The sequence below is a fragment of the Equus przewalskii genome, chromosome 16 (assembly GCF_037783145.1).
Source record: "Equus przewalskii isolate Varuska chromosome 16, EquPr2, whole genome shotgun sequence".
In the NCBI taxonomy this organism is placed as follows: domain Eukaryota; kingdom Metazoa; phylum Chordata; class Mammalia; order Perissodactyla; family Equidae; genus Equus; species Equus przewalskii.
The window spans coordinates 29,114,087-29,135,479 of record NC_091846.1 but is presented as its reverse complement, the minus strand read 5'-3'; the positions used below and the strand labels follow the sequence as shown (position 1 = coordinate 29,135,479).

Genomic DNA, 21,393 nt, shown 5'->3' with positions numbered 1-21,393 from the left:
TATTCTGCAATATACTGTATTTATAAATAAAAGTATTTAATCTCAACATAAAAAATGGTTCAAAGGCTATAATGACCTCTTTTTCTGAAAATTCCACATTTACATCATTCTTCTGAACATTCTTGATCATAAGTGTAATGATTACTTGAGATTCTGTTTGATACCAGTCATACCTATTAAAAAAGAAAAAAGAAACTTAAAACAGAACTTCCAATTTTCTTAGTTATTGCTTTGTTTTGATAAGATAAAAACTACAATTTGATAAACAGTAAGAGCTCCACCTTGAGGAACAAAATAGCAAAGCAGTGCTGGTTCATAGAAACAATTTTATATAACTAATTTCCCATGATCTGTACTAATGGAAGAGAACAGTAAGGTAGATGATGCCCCAAACCTTTCCAGTGGATTTAAATACTTACATGATTTTCTGGGTTCTGACTTACATCTCTAATACTGCTGAGCTTAAGCTAATGTTAAAGATAAGATTTACTCTAAATAGCTAACAGTTATTATACACCATCAATAGTTTTATACTCATTTCAATCTAATACCAAGAAGAGGTAAACACTTCCATCCCTATTTTACAGATGAAAGAATGTAAGTTCAGAAGGGTGAAGCAATCAGCCCTTCAGTGATAGGTGTTACACTGGACCCAGGTCAGCTTGACTCCACACTCCATGATCTCTCAACTGAAGTTGGGGACAAAAAGCCCTGAGAATAGGGGGCAGAAGTAAATGAGCTGAAATTAAAATAATTCAAAGTTCAACTCATTCTGCCAGGCACGTTAAATACAATATTTTTCTTCAATCCCAATGTGTGTGGGAAGATTCGTGTCCCTAGAGATTCTAATTACGTGTCTGTCTCACACTGAAAGCTCTAAAAATGTAGGGACCCTCACCTTAAAATTAGACCACATTATAAACTCCATGAGGGCAAAGTGATTTATCTATCCTATCACTATTACACTCCCAGGACTAAGCACAGCTCTTGGTACACAGTGTACTTACTAAATCAATGTTGGATTATTTTTTGCTCCAAACACCATAATTATTATTTGATATTTATGTGCCCTCTCCCTGCTGCTGCCACCAAGCTAGTCAAAGTTCCTGTGACTACTAGGTACTTGGAGAGTCCTCTTGTATCTCCCCAGAAAGAACACGAATAAATTGCTTTGTTTTAACATTTCCAAGGCATTTTAGGTAATTGTGTCCAAAAGCACCTTGATTAAAGAAATAAACTTTAAGAGTCCCACAGTTTCTCTTTAAAATTCAGTGAGAAAGCAAAGCTCGATGCCTTATGCTTCCTTCTGTTTCAGTCCTAAGAATACATGTAGTACACATGGCTAATAAATAATTAAAAATAAATTCAAATATTTGCTAGCTGCTTAATCATTACTGTAATCGCTGCCCTCAGCATTGGTCACTTTCAACTTACACAGAATTATTTTATGAAAAATTTACTCCAAGTATAAAAGGCAGGTAAAATTACACTTCTCTCGAGCCTACTATTAATTTATTTACCTATATAATAACAACTAGACTGGAAGACACTCTCCTTAATATATGGAAAGGCGACATAATATGGAATTACGTGAAACAAGCTTAAAGTTGAGAAGTAATTTGAATTTAACCTTAATATGAACACTAATACTAATCTGTAAACAGCCTTAGAATTAGTTTTTCAAGGCTATAACATGATTTTTAAAAAAATTTAAATCAAAGGTAAGGATCTGCTTACTTTTTTTTTTTTTTTATAATTTTTTATTTTTATTTTTTATTTTTTTTCCCAAAGCCCCCCAGTACATAGTTGTGTATTCTTTGTTGTGGGTTCTTCTAGTTGCGGCATGTGGGACGCTGCCTCAGCGTGGTTTGATGAGCAGTGCCATGTCCGTGCCCAGGATTCGAACCAACGAAACACTGGGCCACTTGCAGCGGAGCGCACGAACTTAACCACTCGGCCACGGGGCCAGCCCCCTGCTTACTTTCCAATGACAGGGTCTTTTTCCCTTTAAGCATATTCATCATGCATTATAAAAAAGAAACACTTACTTAATTTTTGACTGATGAGTCCGCTGGGATGCAGACTAATTTTCCCAGGTTGAAAGAGAAAGATTTTTACAAGTTAGTTTAGCAATTCTATATTTAAACGTATTATTAACTTACCCAGTGTTATAGTTACTTTGATACAGAATAACTACATGAAAATATCCTTCAAAGACAAAGCATGGTATCCATAACTGTTAAATAATACTAGTCCTCACAAAAATTAGAATATTCAGCATTTTTATAATTGAGTTTCAATTTCAAAAAAGATTTTTCTTCTAAAATAAAAGCAGCATAAACCCCAGAAAACTTTCTAAAGGTATGACTGGAAAAGGTTACATATAAAATGTTCAGTTCCAACATGCAATAACTCTCTAAAATGAAAATAACAGTAGCATTTAAAAAAACATTTTTAAGAATATAGTATAATCTTCAGGCTTAACAATGGCATGACACTGCTCTAGAACATATGAAGGAACATGGCCCCTCTGCGACAAACATTCTACACTGCCCATCAAGAAACAAAGTGACTCCTGACCAATCCATAGTTTCCTAAACTACATGTGTGCCAGTTAAGACTGTAAATAAGTAAATCTAAAGAACTCGCCCTGGCTCTCAGGTGGCCTCTAAGTTGTCCCTAAATGAGAAGGAAAGAGATGAAGTTTGGAAGAAAATACGTAAAATCACTTTAGAGATCTGAGCCTAACTCAGAATCACTCTCTAGTGTTAAGTATTGAGAAATACTTAAATCTACATGATATCAAGTGGAGACACCGACTAGAACAGATTTTTCCAGCTCACTTTGGTAGCAAGATAAAACTAGATTGAACTACAGCAGTGACAAAATGCACTGTCACAAAACAGCTGTTTGTGTTACCAGACAAAGTCCCTGTTATCCAAATGCCATTCTGTTGTCTTCAGGCCTAGTCTCAATCCCAAATATTATAAAACCCAGACAAAAATACCAGCAGGTGAAGGAAGCCAACTTTTAAACACCTCCTCCAATCCATTCCCCCCCACCAGCCCTAGGAATAGGGACAAGCCTGGAGGTAGAGGGATAGCGAAACGGGGCTCACTTGAGGCAACGTTCAAACCCCAGTAACTACATATATACATGTCTTGCCTGAAGCTCACAACCACCTGCCTGAAGTAGATTAGCTCTATTAGGCCCTGTGTACACATGAAGAAAGCTCAGAGAATAACTGACTTTTTCAACGTCAGGATGGAACTCTGGAAGACAGAGATGTAAATCTTCCTTTATAGATGAAGCAGAGACTCAAAAACGTTAAGTAATTGCCCATAAAGAGAGTTAGGCTTACACATACATCTCCTGATCCCCTGTCATTTTATTTCCTGACTAACTATGTAGATGACTGCTGCTAAAAGCCATTAGCCATAATTTAACTGTGTGTTGTATGTAAACCTAAGTTGGTTTAAAAAAAAAACTCAATTTTCAACTCCACCGTAATTTTTAATAACTGAAAAGACTTGAAAATCTTCATGTCCAAAACAAGTACAACACTGAATTACAGAGAGATAAACACTTCCAAATTTTAGTTAACCTTGGTGTCTTAGCACACCGTAAGCCCTGCAAGTGCTTCACACCTAATGTTATGACTTTTCACCAAAGAAATAATCATCCTGACCATACTAAATACATAAGTCAACTCGAATCACACTCAATGCATTACAATAGCCCAATAAGTTTCATGACTATAAGTGTCTGTATTTATTTTACCAAAAAATAACAGTATTTCAGTTGCTGGAGGAACAAGTAGTTAAATGGAATTGCTTAATATTTAACTGAGAGAAACCTTATTCTGTATTCTGGCTTAAGTATATTTCGGAATAATATAATTAAGTAAAAACATGAAGGATACAAACTCTGGACTTACCACTTCGGACTGTGATCCTATTAAAAAAATAGAAAATATTTTCAGAAAACACTACATTTATAGGCAAAGTTATATACACAATTTCCATAGCACAAATGTACTGATTAAGCAAAGCAATTCTCCATACATTCCTAATAAAGGAAAGTGGTTTAATTCTGCACCCTGGAGTCACTTTAGACTCCTTGAAATTTCTTACCAGTAATACCAATGCAAAACAAATCCAACCTGGTCAACATACACTAGGCAAAAATCAGAATGCCTTTGGAAATCCCTATCTAAGGGAACATGTACTACTTCAATTATAATTTATAAAGTTAAAAACAAATGTGTTTAAATCAAAAGATGTCAAATGTTTACTTCTTTTTAAATTGAAAGACCATGGGAAGCCTGTATGCTTACCATTCTGAGCTTCTTGACACCTTTTAATCCAGACAATGAAATCAGCATCTGCATCTAAAAGAACAAAATGACTGTAACATCACTCATCTGCACAATTAACACATTCATTCAAAAAATAATTACTAAACACCTACTATGTTCCAAACACCGTTCTAGGCACTGGCGATTCAGCAGTGAATTAAATAGACAAAAATACCTGTCCTAACAGAGCTTAGAGCCATCCTAATGTTATAGCTATTAATATATGAATAGGTTTAACATGTAGTTGTTCATTCTGAAGAATTTTGATTTAAAAAAAACATTAGTTTTAACCAGTTAACCTTACTGGTTCCCAGATGCACATAAATCTGCATTTCCCTTCACCTCTCTCCTCTTAAAGGAGCTTCCTCCTCATACAACAAGATCAGACTTGAATTTGATTCTCAATGTTATCAGTTAGGGTTTGGTGGAGGCCTGGTAACTGGCAGCTGGGTTAAGGTCCAGAAGCGTCCCTCCACCAGTTTGCTCTTCAATGTGGCTACCTATTCTGCCTATAATTCTCTGTGGCTTTATTTGTTACCATACCTTTCCCACTAACACCTTTATACTTTGTGGAATTCTGTCGTAACTGCAAATTCCATGGCATCCAAGAGACTGCAGACAGTGAATATTTACAGATAACACTGTAAACATTTACATAAGCAAATTATTCACTTGTGAAGACTCAGAATAATTAGAGTCACAAGACCAAAAACACTGTCTTGATGTTAAGAAAAATTATTAGGGGTCGGCCCCATGGCCAAGTAGTTAAGTTCGCACACTCTGCTTCGGTGGCCCAGGGTTTCACCTGTTTGGATCCTGAGTGCAGACATGGCACCACTCACCAAGCCACACTGAGGCAGAATCCCACAAAGAACAGCCAGAAGGACCTACAACTAGAATATACAACTATGTACTGGGGGGCTGTAGGGAGAAGAAGAAGAAGAAAAAAAGAAGATTGGCAACAGCTGTTAGCTCAGGTGCCAATCTTAAAAAAATATATGCATTAAAAAAAGAAAAATTATTAAAAGTGATCCAAAAAAAAGTTTACTAATTCAAGCTAACTGCAGGCAAGATTATTCTGAAAAATAAAAAGCTATTAAAAATGTCTTAAAATGAAATTTTCTATTTCACTAATTTATAGATGAAATTCAATTACAGAGGCCTTAACTCATATATATACACACCCACACACACACATACATTCATTCTAGAGGTGAACAATTACAGTCATGTACCACATAATGACATGTCGGTCAATGACAGACCTCATATACAACAGTGGTCCCATAAGATTATACCATCTAGCCTAGGTGTGTAGTAGGCTACACCATCTAGGTTTGTCTCAGTAACATAGGGGAGGAAGAAATTTTCCTCTACCGTACTAGGTTCTTCTGGCTGGTCTAAGAACTAAACTGACATGAGACAGATTAACAGAAGAAACACAAATAAAGTTTCAGTAACAAGTATACGTGGCAGAAACCCAGGGAAACCAAATTAACTCCCCAAAATGGCCAAAGGCCTCGCCTTAAATACCACCCTCAGCTAAAGACAAAAGATGATGTTGGAGGTCAGGGACTTCAAAGGGAAAGGAGGCAATCCACAGGTGAAAAAAAGCAAACATATGGAAAACAAGTGTTTGGCCATACAGAAACAGAGGAACATAGAGGGGAGCCCAACAAACAGGCTTTTCTAGGTTCCTTCCTGTCTACCACCTAGTTCATGTTATGCTACTAAGTCAGTAGCTCCCTTCCTGAGACAGGTTTTTCTATCCGAATTCTTATAGGCAGTTAAGGGGGAGATAAAAACTTTCTGAGTCTTCTCTCTTTTTTTTTTTTTGAGGAAGATTAGCCCTGAGCTAACTACTGCCAATCCTCCTCTTTACGCCTACTACAGCATGGCTTTTGCCAAGCGGTGCCATGTCTATACCCAGGATCCAAACCGGTGAACCCCGGGCCCCTGAGAAGTGCAACGTGCAAACTTAACTGCTACGCCACCGGGCCGGCCCCATTTTGTTTCTTAAAAATAATCAGCCTAAACTCTGGGCTGAGGGGGGCCAGCTCCGTGGCCGAGTGGTTAAGTTCACGTGCTCTGCTGCGGCGGCCCAGGGTTCGGATCCTGGGCACAGACATGGGACTGCTCGTCAGGCCACGTTGAGGCGGCATCCCACATCCCACAACTAGAAGGACCTGCAACTAAGATACACAACCATGTACAGGGGGGGTTTGGGGAGATAAAGCAGGAAAAAAAAAAAGAGATTGGTAACAGATGTTAGCCCAGGTGCCCATCCTTAAAATAAAAAAAAATAAAAAAAAGGAAGATTGGCAACAGTTGTTAGCCCAGGTGCCAATCTTTAAAAAATAAAAAAATAAATAAACTCGGGGCTGGCCCCGTGGCCAAGTGGTTAAGTTCGCACGCTCTGCTGCAGGTGGCCCAGTGTTTCGTTGGTTCGAATCCTGGGCGGGGACATGGCACTGCTCATCAAGCCACGCTGAGGCAGCAACCCCTGTTGGCAATGCATGACTGTACATCAAAATCCTATTATTCAAATTAATCAGTAAATAAAACCAAGCTTCCTACCATATAAAGGGGAAAAAGGTAAAATTCTGAGTTATAAACTTTTTTCCCTGATAAAAATGAAAGCCTAACAGTCTAATATAAATTTTTCCTGGAATTAAATTAAAAGACAAATTTGTTTTTAAATTAAATATCCTCAACAGCAATTTTATCAAGGAGCAGACACCTTCTGAGGTCACCTCTGAAATAATTCTAAGATAAAAGTCAATGGCATGATAGATAATAAGATATTACTCAAGGAAGGAATGTGGGCAGGGAACTTTCTAGGGACTTTAGATGCTCTAAAAAGATAAAAGAATAGGGTTTAAGAAATCTAGAGGATGGAATGACTCATGAACCCATCAGGGCTTTCAAATATGCATCAAGACAGTGGATAACGGGACTCTTTAGCATTTACTAAGAGTGCAGATATGCTAGCTTGCTAACTTAATAGCCATATTATTCATGTACCACACTTGGGATAACCAAGTTTGAGAACAACTCCTATTGCCCAGATCTCTTCTTTGCTAATCTGTAGGTTCCATTTGCAAAGCTGGGCCTGATGTCCTTTCTCAAGCAGGTATATGGCAGAAAAGCAAATATTTAAAGCAGTACAGAGTAAATTTTTAAAAACATAAAAATACAGGGGCCCTGGGGCCAGCCCCGTGGCCGAGTGGTTAAGTTTGCGCGCTCCGCTGCAGGCAGCCCAGTGTTTTGTTGGTTGGAATCCTGGGCGCAGACATGGCACCACTCATTGAGCCATGCTGAGGCAGCGTCCCACATGCCACAACTAGAGGGACCCACAACTAAGAATATACAACTATATACCGGGGGGCTTTGGGGAGAAAAAGGAAAAAAAAATTTAAAAATTAAAATAAATAAAAATATAATTATACAGTACTTTAGAGGAGGGTTTCTCAACTTCAGCACTACTAACATTTGGACCAGATACTTCTCGGTTGTGGGGGACAATCCTGTGCGTTGTAGGATGTTTAGGAGCATCCCTGGCCTCTACTCACTAGATGCCAGGAGCACATCCCCCATTCCTAGTCATGATAATCGAAAATCTCTTCTGCCAAATGTCCCCAGGAAGCAAAATTATCCCCTATTAGGAACCACAGCTTTAGAGAATCGTGATAACAGTCTATCATCATAAAAGATAAAATGATAGTACACAATTAGGATTCTGTATTCTATTATTATCTATGAGATTACTTACAACCTCTGTCTTTTAGTATTCTGCAGATCTTTTGATTCTTAGCTCTTACAATTTCTATTTATGTGCATATTCATACCACTGTGTTAACTTTCAACTGTTTCTCTCAAACAGATAACATTAAAAACACAATACTCTCAAAGCTCCATGTTTCTTCTATACACTACCATGATTTATCGAAACTTATACTTCACGTCTCAGTAAATTCTTTGTTGTAAGATTTCCTAGCTCAGCAATCTGAATAACAACTTAAAGTGAATTTACTCCTGAACATGAGAGCAAATTAAACTTTCACTTGCCCATTAGAAAAAAACAAAGCCAGACTAAGTTTATAGTTTTTAGCTTCTAATGGTAAAGTTCATCTGCGCTTAAATGCTAAAGAAAGGCCAATTTAAATTTTTAAGTAAATTCAAATTCTGCAATCAACACGAGAAGTCATTAAGAGGAAAAAAGGTGTTGGGTTTCCACAATTAACTTGAGATTATGCTAACAAAATTCAGGTATGGTATTCAAGACACACAAGTAATGGGTTAGAGTTTAACATATAATTCTAATACTTACTATCTAATTTCTGTCCTTCCGTAAAAGTTTCTAGAGCAGCAGCATAGTTTTTTTCATGGTATTCACATATCCTGTATGAGCATATTAAAAACAAACACCACACACACACACACACACACACACGAGATCATGAAAAATAGCCTTCTAAATAAAAAATCCTAGTATTTTCTTTATTGTTAAAAGAATATGTTAATAAGTTAAAAGTATAAGTTAATATTTAGAAAATAGACCTTCTAAAATACTCTACTGCGACATCCAGTATAATTCCCACTAAAATGCAATTTGGAACTCATTTCAGAAGGAATTTCTTCATTTTAATTGAATACACTTGCTTGCTCCAAAATACAGCTGTACTAAGGAATTTAAAATATTTCTTACTTAAGGAATAAAGTCACGCTTATCAACAGAAACAAACTGGGATGTAAAGTACACAGATACAGAGTTTTCACAGCATTAAATGTAGTCTGTCCAGCATGGTTAAGGATGAGATGTTCTCTAGTCAGTTAATACAGTAAATTCTAATGAACAAAAAAGGGATTTGAAATCCATCAGTTTCATTTATACTTTGCAGTTACTTCAATCATCACTATTTTAAAACATACTAACTACACATATCCTATCACATCAGTTAATACAAAAACAGAAATATAAATTATATTTCAACTTGAATCCTATCTCAGCTATAAAATGTGTAAATACAGAATTTACTATTCATATAAAGCTAACAATTAATTCATTCAACAAACTAAAATCTACTATCTGTAGTCCAGATCAAACAAGAGCAGTAGTTATTGTATACCCTTTTCTCAGCATAGCAGTGGAATTACTTGGATTAAGTTCAAGAGATTTCTTTGCATCAGCAACAGCATCTGTGTATGAAAAAAGGGGATTTTTAGTCAGTTATTTACAGATCCTAACAAATATTACACAAAAAATTTGAATCAGTCTTAGATTTTTAAGTTTACAATGTGGTAAAATGGACAAATAATTTTAAATGAGAAAAAGCCAATCCTAGATATGATTCAAACAAATATTACCCTCATACCTTCCTACTGGCCTAATATTTAGCTTCCTTCTTAAAGCTCTTCAGTCAATAAATAAAGCTCTGTACCACACAGTTCATCTAATTTTCTCACTAACATCATTTATGTATTTGACTCACAGTCAATTTAATTTTTCCCTACCCACATTTTCTATCCAGAATAATTAAACACAAGTAATACAGAAGTACATTCTTTTTGTAAAAAATGCAAAAGAGAGCATTTCATTTAAATATGCTGTAAAACAGTAAATATGATGCTATTTTCTTTGTTAGCACATCTAAAAACCAGAAATGAAATCTGGACAAATTCTCCACCCACAGAAGGAAGAATAGATACCCATAAAATTTAAATGAGTGTTGTGCAACGTAACGCTTGTCACACTTCAGCTACTTCCCCTTGTATGAAAGATCAATTTAAAAATCCTTGAAGATAATCTCCATTTTACCAGACTCACTGTATCTTGGGCAAAATTTATAACAAACCTATGAAGAAGAGACAGTATACTTTGTAAGAAAAGTTACCACAGTAATTCCCAAGAAGAATGTGACAGTAAGCTCTTTGACAATAATACTGTGCATCATCTGGTTTCTGTTCCAAAGCCTTAGTCAGCTCCTACAAATACAAACACGTTGAGTGTCAGTAAATGTTCTTTAAAAGCCACTGAATTCTAATTAAACATGATTTTTAATCAAATAACCTATTATCATAAGCTATTTGGAGGAAAGATAACAGGGAAACAAGCTTGGAGCTTTTCTCTGCAAGAAGATCAATCTCTTCCCAGCTCTTCTCCCCTCCCCCCAAAAGCCTACAATCTAATGTACTATCTACGTAAAGCACCTAGCAGTTCCTGGCCTTCAGTAGGAACTCAATACATGGTAATTATTATCACCTCATTTATTCTGAAGAGGTTAGTTGATATACATTGACCTTCACAGATTTTATCCTTCTAATTTGGAGAAGACTCAAAGATATGTAGAATTTGAGATGCCTAGAAAATGTGAAGCTGTCCAATTAAAAAAACTGGAAGTTAAATCTAGAGTTCAAGGAGATTAACAGAATCAATAAACAAACAATCAAGCTTACCTGGCCCACTCCTATCCTCTGCCAATGGCAGACATCCCTAAGAAATTACAGCATTCTGTTGAAAGCCCAGATACAGTATCTCATAAATACCTACTATCCGTCATCAAGAGTTAACATTAGATCAACATTTTTGCCACCCTGGGCAGTCACAGTTTATAAGTGGTAGCTGAAACAATAATGATGGAAGAAGAGAGAGCATGACTAGTGGCGCCAAAGACAAATACAGCAAAACAGGAACACTGATTCTCTATCCAATGCCCACACACTCTAGAGATTTGGTAGTTTTCTTAAAAGGTAAAATTATTTCAATAGCCACACAAGTGTCACTGACTTTCCTTTAACCTAGTAGTGTGAGTTTCACAAAGCAATATATACTATACTTGGTAATCATATACCTAAAATCCAATACACCTAAAATCCAAACCACTTTTTACCATATTCACCCCTATCATGCTGATCCAAGTAGTAATGAAATTCACATCTTGTTACTGCGTCTCTGCTTAAAACTCTGCAATGCCTTTCCAGCCGATCAGGGCAAGAGCCCAAGCCCTTACAATGACCTCTAACACCCTCCTTGATATGACCCTCTGTTAGCTCTCTGATCTTCTCTCTTCTCTTCCCCTGCTTCTCCATCCTAGCCACAATGGCCTCCTTGCTGTTCTTCAAACACCTCAAGACTCTGCACCTGCTGCTCCCTCTCACTAGAATGTTCTTCCCCCAGATTGTACCGAAAATTCATTCCCTCACTTCCTAACTAGTGACTGTGCAGGGACAGGATTAAAATCCAGATCTAACTCCAACTTGAATTTTAACCACTAAACAACACAGCTTCTTGTTAACATTTCTTTACTCCAAGTTTCTTTCACACACTATTTCACATTTGAATTAACATGTTTTCTAATACTTTGAAATTCCTAAGTTAAATAATACCATCTTGCACTAAACTTTCAAACAATTTTGAAAACAGCTGATAGCTTCTTGCCTATCTACTCAAACATATCTTCAAACCAAATTTTCCAGCCTCTCCTCAGCAAGAAAACAGGTATATTATGGGTCAAAAAGGCTTTTACAGATTATATTAATATCTGAATCATCAATTCATAAGGTATTTTTAAACACATATTATGTGACAAACGCAGGCCAGATACTGGGGGTACAAAGATAAATAAAATATTCCTTTTCTTAAAGAGTCAGATATAAACTTCTGAATTTCAAACAACCAACCTGCAAATGACCTTTAAAAACATAAACCAATTGGGGGCTGGCCCCGTGGCCGAGTGGTTAAGTTCGCGCGCTCCACTGCAGGCGGCCCAGTGTTTCGTTAGTTTGAATCCTGGGCGCGGACATGGCACTGCTCATCAGACCACACTGAGGCAGCGTCCCACATGCCACAACTAGAAGAACCCACAACGAAGAATACACAACTATGTACCGGGGGTCTTTGGGGAGAAAAAGGAAAAAATAAAATCTTGAAAAAAAAAACCAAAACAAAACATAAACCAATTATTGGTTAAACAGGACCATTTATGGTGATTCAGTTAAATAAATTAAGCAACTGACTTATGAGGCTGTTAATAAAAGAAGTTACCAAAAAGACTACTGAGACAAACTGAACATTATGACACAAACTTATAAGTAATGAATAAAACACAATAAACAGTTTATTTTGAACAAGCAATATACAGTACAATAAAATCAGAAAAAGTGAAGTTAAAATAATGATTTGTGGTTGTCTTAACTACACTGACCTGTGGTATGTTTTCAGAGTTCTACTGTTTCTGTGACAACAGTTGCTGGCTGCTAGAGTACCAAAGGACTACAGAGAAGTATCTAGAAAGGCAAGGACTCCAGCGCCAACATTTGAATCGCAGTGGCAAAAAGCTATTATTTAATGCAGACCTATGAGAAACTTACCCAAACATACACTTAAATAAAACTAGTTATGTTACAGTTGAGCAATTTATAGTTCTCAAAAACAAAGAAAGCTAGTGAACTGTAAAATATAATTACACCGAAATCTTTACCAAGATAACAGTGAAGGAGGTAACCTGACAACCCAGAACAATAGGGGGAAAATTTTCTTTTAAGACATTAAAATTGTTTAACACTAGGATCCTAGAAAATGAATTTCCAAATATTTAAAGTTTCAGTCTCTTTTAAAATGCTACTCAAAAAGGTAACTTAAGATTAAAAGCAAAGGCAGACTGCTCAGACTGACCTGGTGTTTGCAAGCATGTAGCTCTGGGTATCTCAACTTGACTCCACTTTCAGTTTTCTTCTAGCCACAGCTAATCCCCAATCATGGGTAAACAAAAACATCAACCCTTCTCCCTTCCTAAACTACCTAGCACTCCTGATAAAAAAACAAAAAAACAAAAAACCCACACAGACCCAATACCACTGTACGTTCAGACTAACCAGCTACACTCTCAACAGAACTGTTTTTGGTCAGTTACTTCAAAGTCAGCTACCAACCTTTATATCATACAACCCCAATCCTACCCCAGCTCCAGAGGATGACTTTGATGCCTTGAACCCAGAGACTTCTCACTTCTAAACTGTATAACCTTGAGCAAGTTAATCTCCTTAGCCTCAGCTTCCTTGTGAGCAAATACCCACCACACACTTATTACAAGAATTATGGTAGGGGTAATTTAACACATTAGAATGCCTACCACACCCCAGGCACTACACTGAGAACAGAGATAAACAAGATACATGAAACACCTGTTCTCTTTAAGCTTTCACTGGGGCCCAATTTAGACAGGGTGGTCAGAGAAAACAGTTTCTCTGAGATGACATTTCAGCCGAAATCTAAAGTGATAAGCATCTCCAAGGAAAACAAGAGATAGGTCAATAAACAGTACTTTTCAGGCAAAAGGAACTGCAGGTGCAAAGGCTCTCCATCAGGACTGAGTTTGACAGGTTCAAGTAACAGAAAGAAGCCAGTGTGGCTGAAACAGAGAGAGCAAAGCAGCTGCAGGATGCCTAACTCAAGGGATTCATCTGTACTTACATCACTTATCTTCGCAACAACCCTCTCAAGTCGTTCCTATTTAGTCCATTTTACAGACAAGAAATCTGACCCAGAGTGATAACAGGAACATTCCTGAAGTTAAATAATTATCGTGAAAACAGGATTTGGACCCAAGCAGTCTGATTCCAGAGCCTGTGCTCTTAACCACTTTTCATGCTAAGCCTCAAAAGATTCTCATAATCCACATACAGCCGTGTGTTGCTTAACGACAAGGATACGTTCTAATAAATGAGTGGTTAGATGATCTTGTCATTGTGCAAACATCAAAGAGGGCACTCAGACAAACCTAGACGGTAGAGCCTACTATACACCTAGGCTAGACGGTACTAATCTTACGGGACTACTGTTGTACATGTGGTCCATCACTGACCAAAACATTATGCAGCACACATGACTGTGTGTGTTTTCTCTCCTTACTGAACTGACACTTCCTCTGTAAAGCTTTTTTTTCACTTCCCCAGTTAGCCTCTATTCTGCTATGCTCTTTACTGGACTTTATACACCACTCCTTTAGAGTACCTACCTTCTATTTGTCTCCCCACTAGATTGCAAACTCCCTCACTGCACAATCTTTTCATCTTTAGATCTCTCCCTCCCAGTACAGCATTCACCACTCATGTACCTTGTTTGTTGAATGAATGAAAAATGTGAGTCAGCTTGATTCAAACATTTCCCCTTTATTCCTAATTGGATAGTCTTATATAAAAATGCAACATTTTAAGTGATGTAATATCAAGAGACTTGAATTTCAAAATGGCTACTGTTAAACCAGCTCTTGGGAAAATCTAGAAACAGACTCTCACTTCTCATCAAGGTTCCAGCCCTTCTTTTATTACCAATTATTTGGTAATTAACATCAAACTGTTCATCTTTGTGAGGTCATCTCCAGTTTTAAAAAGAACATTTCCCCTAACAGAGCTGGTTCTTATCATAATCATTCTCCCCACCCCCAGTTTCTGATTCAGGTCTGTGGCGGGTCCCGAGAATTTGCATTTCTAACAAGTTCCCAGGTGATGCTCCTGCAGCTCGTATGGGGACCACACTTTTGAGAACCTCTCTTCTACAGCACTAGACTAAGAGTCAGGAAGCACGTCCCAAGGCCCCCATTCTGCCTCTAACTGGCTGTATACATCCCTATGACAGATCATTTGGATTTATTTGGGTCTGTTTTCTCCCGCAAAACAGATGGGAAGAAGTAGTGGACTACAGGAGTCATAAGGACTTTCAGTAAATCTGGTGTCAGGGGGGTGTTCAGAATTTGCATTTCTAATGAGTCCTCAGGTTGTGCTGCTGCTGCTGGTCCAAGAGCCACACTTTAAGAACCAAGGTACTGGGGCCAGCCCCGTGGCCGAGTGGTTAAGTTTGCGCACTTTGCTGCGGCAGCTCAGGGTTTTTCCGGTTCGGATGCTGGGTGCAGACATGGCACCGCTCGTCAGGCCATGCTGAGGTGGCGTCCCACATGCCACAACTAGAAGGACCCACAACTAAAAATACATAACCACGTACCAGGGCTCTTGGGGAGAAAAAGGAAAAATAAAATCTTAAACAAAAAAAAGAACCAAGGTACTAAAGCTAACCACATTTCTACTCTACGCAATTTCACTCCTAGGTATATACACCTAAAAGAAAGGAGTGCATGTATGTGTTCACCAAAATACATGTACAAGAAAATTCACAGTAGCTTTATTCACACTAGTTAATAACTGGAAATAACCCAAATGTCCACTATTAGAATAAACAGTGCTACGTTTATAAAAAGGAATACTACATAGCAATGAAAAAGAACTACCACTTCACACAACAATATGGATGTATCGCACATAATGCTTAGGGCAAGTCAGAGTACCCACACTCAACTGAATACCTAGGTTATGATCCTGTTTACCTTAAGAGCAAGAACAAGCAAAACTAACTGATGGTGATGGAGGGCAGAACAGGGGTTACCTGGCGGGTGAGGGGAATTATTAGCTGAAAAGAAGCATGAGGAAGCTCTGAGGATGGAAGTGTTCTATATCTTGATCTGGGTGGTATACATATATGTAAAACTACAACTTCATAGTTGCTGACTTAAGACTTGCATTATTTACCTATATCGTACTTCAAAAAATATAAAAAGTAAAATAAGTGAGATGGAAAGTGACAAATTCATTACTTAAATATCCTTCAAAAGCAACTTTCATATAAACTGTATTTTCAAAGGAGGCACTGGGTCTAAAAGGACCATAACAAACCTCGATTCTGGAAATTAATTGCTGTCTAGCTGACATAAAGAATTGTGAAGAAAATTCTCAACGCCTCCTGTGACATTATTCTACTACTGATCCCAGAAGCCTCACTAGGAAACATCATAGTACAACTGATTAATCAACCACTTTATCTGAAGGCCTTCATATCCAGATCCAAAAACATACTCTGACCTAAAAGGCCCTAAGGGACCTAGCCCCTGGTTTTCTCCCCACCTCAGCTATTACTCCTCTTTCATCCTTCTCTAGTTAAACGGGCCTTTTGGCTGCTCCTTGTACAGGCCAACTTCATTCTTATCTCAGGATCTTTGCACTGGCTCTTCCTCCTGCTTGGAATGCTCTTTCCCCAGAGCTTCCCAACTCACTCCCTCATGTGTCTGCTCAAATGTCACCTCCTCAGAGAGACTCTACCACCGATGTGGCAAATTTCTTTTAGAAGTCATAACTAGGAAAATGGTTCTCTCGCCTCAAATCACTAACCTTGCTTACGTTAAATTATAACGAGGAAACAGGGTTTCCTCTCTTCTGTACTTCAAAGCAAGAAACCTCTGGCTAAACTGTGTGACCCACTTAATCATGTACCCTTAGCTTGAGTTCTCTGTTACTTTTAATTAGTATCTTACTCTTGCTCTTATACTTTCCTTCACAGCTCTCCAGTCTTTCACTGCACACAAAGTGCTTTCTAAGTCAATGAATATACAAATGAGATTTTAATCCACAGCAATCAGTGCCTTGCACACAGCAACTCCCCCAAAATTGTCTTGATGGATACACAAACGAGTAGAATAATGAACAATGACAGGACATCTGGAAATCTTCAGGGACATACGGGAAAAGGTTTTTGTTCCAGTAGTCTGAGTTCACACAGGCACCTGAGTCATACGAATAGCAAGGATGATTATCAAATAAAAAACCGAATTAGCAAATATCATCAAGCCTAGATTTCACTTTCTTCTAGGCACAAATACTACCTAAAAAGAAAAAACCCTTTCAGGCCAAGTATGGATGTCAACTATGCCCCCCAAAAACAGATTTTCCTAAGCTGCGAGGATGCAGGAACGGTCTAGGAGTAAAACGGGGCAAGAAGAGGCGTCTAGAGTAAGGGGGCCACTGTAGGCCACGGAAAGGAGAGGCCGAGGCTGTCAATATTAGGGCTGAGACACAAGAAAAACAGCAGCCCGGGTCCCAGAAAGGCAAAGCCGGGAAGAGGAGGGGTCGGCCAGAACCCGTCGCTGCCGCGTTCCCCAAAGGAGAGTGGAGGAGACTGAGAAGGGCTCTCTCACCTCTAACGCCGCCTGGGGGTCCTCGTCGATCAGAGCATCTGAGAAGCTCCGGAAAAACCTGCCAGGAAAACAACGACTTCAGCAGGGCTCACTGACCAAGAAAAGCAGGGGGATAAAAATAAACAGCCAAGAGAAGAAAAAGCACGCACCTCTGGGCTGTTGCAGGTCCTGCTGCAGCCGCCGCCATCCCTAATAGTCACTGTTACCGCTGCTGGAGCTGCTACTACTGAGGTTAACAGCTTGGCCACCGCCCAAGGGGGAAACTTCTGGAGAAACACCAACTGGAGCTTCCGTCCTAAGTAGCCAACGAGCAGCCACGCAGCGCGCCGCGGGGGGAGGGGAGGCGAAAAGCGGGCGCGGGGCCGGCTGGGACGGTGGAGGACCCAATCTCCCGGCCCGGCCCCCGGTCCCGTGACCTGCGCTGCCAGTTCCCGCCCCTCGCAGCCATGGTTACGGAGGCCTCCGCGGTTCACGTTCGCCCTCTCTTCCACTGCACGCCCGTACGCCAGTAGAGCCTTCAGGAGTGATAGCTCAAAGCACATGTGGAACGTATTGTTATGCCTCAGGAACGTGGGGCGTTTGGATGTCTGTTACTAACACAAGGCACGTGGAGCTCCATTTTCACCGCGGTCCCCATCATGGCTCCCGGAGGCAGCCAAGCCTTTCGTGACCCGTGACGTCATTCGCGGCTACGTGTTTGTTTCCGGGAGCACAGCTTCGGATTGCGCGTCGAGCCGGGATCTTTACGCTGGGAACCATAGAAGACTAGGACTCGCCGGAAGTCGTTCTGTCTTTGCGGAACCTAGAGAGAAGGAACCCTTTTGGTTCCGGTGTGGGTGCACTGTTCCACTCCCCAGAACAACAGAGGCCCAAGCTTTCTCCCCGGTTGGCTTCCAGGTAGAGAAGGAAAACCTGTTCCGTCCGAAGGCACTGAAGGGAGTAAGGTGGCCTGAAGTTGTCTCAGTGCTGCTTTTCTTTCCAACCTAGTGGGTCAGGCCCTCCCTCACTCTCTGTTGACACATGCAGGTCAGAGAGAAGAAGCCCCCAGCAAGTTCCACGGGATGGAGGTGGAGGAGCAGAGGGGAGTGGGAGTGAGCGGCTCAGTCAGTAGAGATAAAAAAGGAAATGAAGTTGAGCATCTGCTACGTCCAAAATCTAAACTAAGCCCTGGGATTCGAAGACATTAATGCTCTCCAGAAACTTAAAGCAGTTCTAAGTGCTTAAATGAAAGAAGGGGAATAGTCATGCGATAGCAAGGAGGGGCCCTTAGCCCAATATAAGGTATGGGGATGGATTCCTCAAAGGTGTGATACCTGAGCCTCAGCCTTGAAAGATGAATTAGAATTAATCAATGAAGGAAATGAAAAAGGCATTTTCCGACAGAGTAGAACGTGTGTTAAAAAAACGGTAAGGAGAGCTCTAAAATTGGTAGAGTCAAAATTCACGTTGCAAGCAGACTGGCTGGAGAGGTAGGTAAATGCCAGGTCATAAAGGGCCAGGTGTGGTCTGCTTAGAAGCTTGGATTTGATTCTCTTAATGATGTTAACTCAGTAAAGGATTGTTTTAGGGCTCGGCTGTGGCCGAGTGGTTAAGTTCCCGAGGTCCGCCTTGGTTGCCCAGGGTTTCCCCAGTTTGGATCCTGGGTGCAGACATGGCGCCACTCATCAGGCCGTGTTGAGGTGGTATCCCAACATGCTGCAACCGGAAGGACCAACTAAAATACACAACTATATACTGCGGGGATTTGGGGAGAAAAAGCAGCAAAAAAAAAAAAGATTGGCATCAGTTGTTAGCTCAGGTGCCAATCTTTAAAAAAAAATTTTTTTCAATCCAAAAAGGCAGTAAGTCAAATTTGCATTTTTTTAAAGAGTTTACTTTTCCTCCTCCCCAAAGCTGGGCCCCCCCCCCCCCCCCGGGCCAGGTACATAGTTGTATATATTTTTAGTTGTGGGTCCTTCTAGTTGTGGTATGTGGGACGCCACCTCAGCATGGCTTGATGAGCGGTGCTAGGTCGGTGCCCAGGATCCGAACCAGCGGAAACCCTGGGCCCCGGAAGCAGAGGGCACGAACTTAACCACTTGGCCGCAGGCCGGCCCCCCAAATTTGCATTTTTAAAGTATATTATCGTCTGTGCTATGGAAGAATGATTAAAGGGAAAGGAGAGCAGTTGTTGAGAGACAACTGCTGTGTTACAGCCCAAAATGACTCTCAAACAGATCAGTGATTGTGGGGATGGAGAAGAAAGTGAGAATTACAGAAATATTTGAAGTAAAACTGTCTGGGTTTGCTGTGGGTTTTGTTTTTGTTTTTGTTTTGAGGAAGATTAGCCCTGAGCTAACATCTGTGCCAGTCTTCCTCCACTTTATATGTGAGTTGCTGCCGTAGCATGGCTGACCAGTGGTATAGGTCCAGTCCTGGGACCAGAACCTGCCCAAGCAGTGTGCGCTAAATTTAACCATTATGCCAAGGGGCTGGCACCTCTCAACATATATTTTTTTTTTTAAAGTTCAAGGTTTCCAGGTTTGGGAAGAAACACTAAGAGAGCTGGCTTTGGTTCCCTCTTCCTAAGTTGCTCCTTTTGTCTTTTTTTTTTTTTTTTTTTTGAGGACGATTAGCCCTGAGCTAACATCTGCTGCCAGTCCTCCTCCTTTTGCTGAGGAAGCCTAGCCCTGAGCTAACATCCATGCCCATCTTTCTCTACTGTATATGTGGGATGCTTGCCACAGCATGGCTTGCCAGGCAGTGCCATGTCTGCACTCAGGATCCGAACCAGTGAACCCTGGGCTGCCGAAGTAGAACGTGCGCACCTAACTGCTGTGCCACCGGGTCAGCCCCTCCCCGCATAGATTCTTCTGAGACCTTTGTTGTTAAGTAGATGACCACATATATGAGTCTGTTTCCAGGTTCTTATTCCATTGATCTGTCTAACCTTGTACCAGTACCACACTGTCTTAATGTAGCTTTGTAATTCTTGAAGTCCTGTAACTTTTTCTTCAAGATTATCTTGGCTATTCTAAGTCCTTTGTATTCCAGTATTTTGTAAAATTTCCATTTATTTGTAAGTTTTAGAATGAGCTTGTCAATTTCCAGCAAAAAACAAACCCCTGCTGGAATTTTAATTGGGCTTGCATTGGATCCATAGATCTATTTGGGGAAAACTGACATCTTAATATTGAGTCCTCCAATCCATGAATATTACACACCTCTCCATTTTTTTAAGTGGTCTTTAATTTCTCTCAGCAGTGTTTTGTAGATTGCAGTGTAGAGGTCTTACATCTTTCATTAGATTTATACTTGGGTATTTGATTTTTTTATGCTATTTTAAATGGCATTAACAATTTTTTTTTTTTTGAGGAAGACTGGCCCTGAGCTAACATCTGTGCCCATCTTCCTCTACTTTATATGTGGGACCACTGCCACAGCATGGCTTACCAAGCAGTGCCATGTCTGCACCCGGGATCCGAACCGCAGACCCCAGGCTGCCAAAGCGGATTGTGCGCACTTAACCGCTGTGCCACCGAGCAGGCCCAGCATTAACAAATTTTTATACTCTGTTGCTAGCATATAGAAACACTACTGACTTTTACTTATTGACCTTATATTCAGCCATCTTGCTAAGTTCTCTTATTTCTAATACTTCGTAGGTTCTTTTAGAATTTCTATGATCACAATCTTGTCATCTGTGAATAAAGGTGGTTTAACATACTGCTGTGCAATCATTATACCTTTTATTTCTTTTTCTTGCTGTCTGTCACTGAATAGGATGTCTGCTATAGTGTTGAATAGAAGTAGTGATAATGGACTTCTTGTCTTTGTTGTAACTTCAGGGGAAACAGTATCAAATGCTTTTTCTGCCTTTATTGAAATGATCAGATGTATTTTTTCTTTAATATGTTAATGTGAACTACATTGATTTTCAAATGTTCTCCAAATGGCCAGTATGCATATGAAAAGAAGTTCTGCATCAACAGCTATACAGGGACTTAAAATCATAATTCATAATCATAACACTCCCAA

At 39.6% G+C, this 21,393-nt stretch overlaps 1 protein-coding gene across 1 annotated transcript in view; it reads right to left on the bottom strand.

The window, feature by feature from the left end:
• SUGT1 (SGT1 homolog, MIS12 kinetochore complex assembly cochaperone) overlaps window positions 1–18,155 on the bottom strand; it is a 38,053-nt gene extending 19,898 nt beyond the window's left edge. Inside the window, exons 1-9 of the mRNA XM_008537405.2 lie at window positions 17,526–18,155; window positions 17,377–17,434; window positions 10,252–10,342; window positions 9,487–9,556; window positions 8,688–8,758; window positions 4,337–4,390; window positions 3,938–3,954; window positions 2,049–2,083; window positions 77–173 (exon numbers count right to left, since the gene is read on the bottom strand). Of these exons, the coding sequence (XP_008535627.2) occupies window positions 77–173; window positions 2,049–2,083; window positions 3,938–3,954; window positions 4,337–4,390; window positions 8,688–8,758; window positions 9,487–9,556; window positions 10,252–10,342; window positions 17,377–17,434; window positions 17,526–17,563 (531 nt within the window). The 5' untranslated portion in view covers window positions 17,564–18,155. The remainder of the gene's footprint in view (window positions 1–76; window positions 174–2,048; window positions 2,084–3,937; window positions 3,955–4,336; window positions 4,391–8,687; window positions 8,759–9,486; window positions 9,557–10,251; window positions 10,343–17,376; window positions 17,435–17,525) is intronic.
• Between the last annotated feature and the right edge of the window lie 3,238 nt (window positions 18,156–21,393).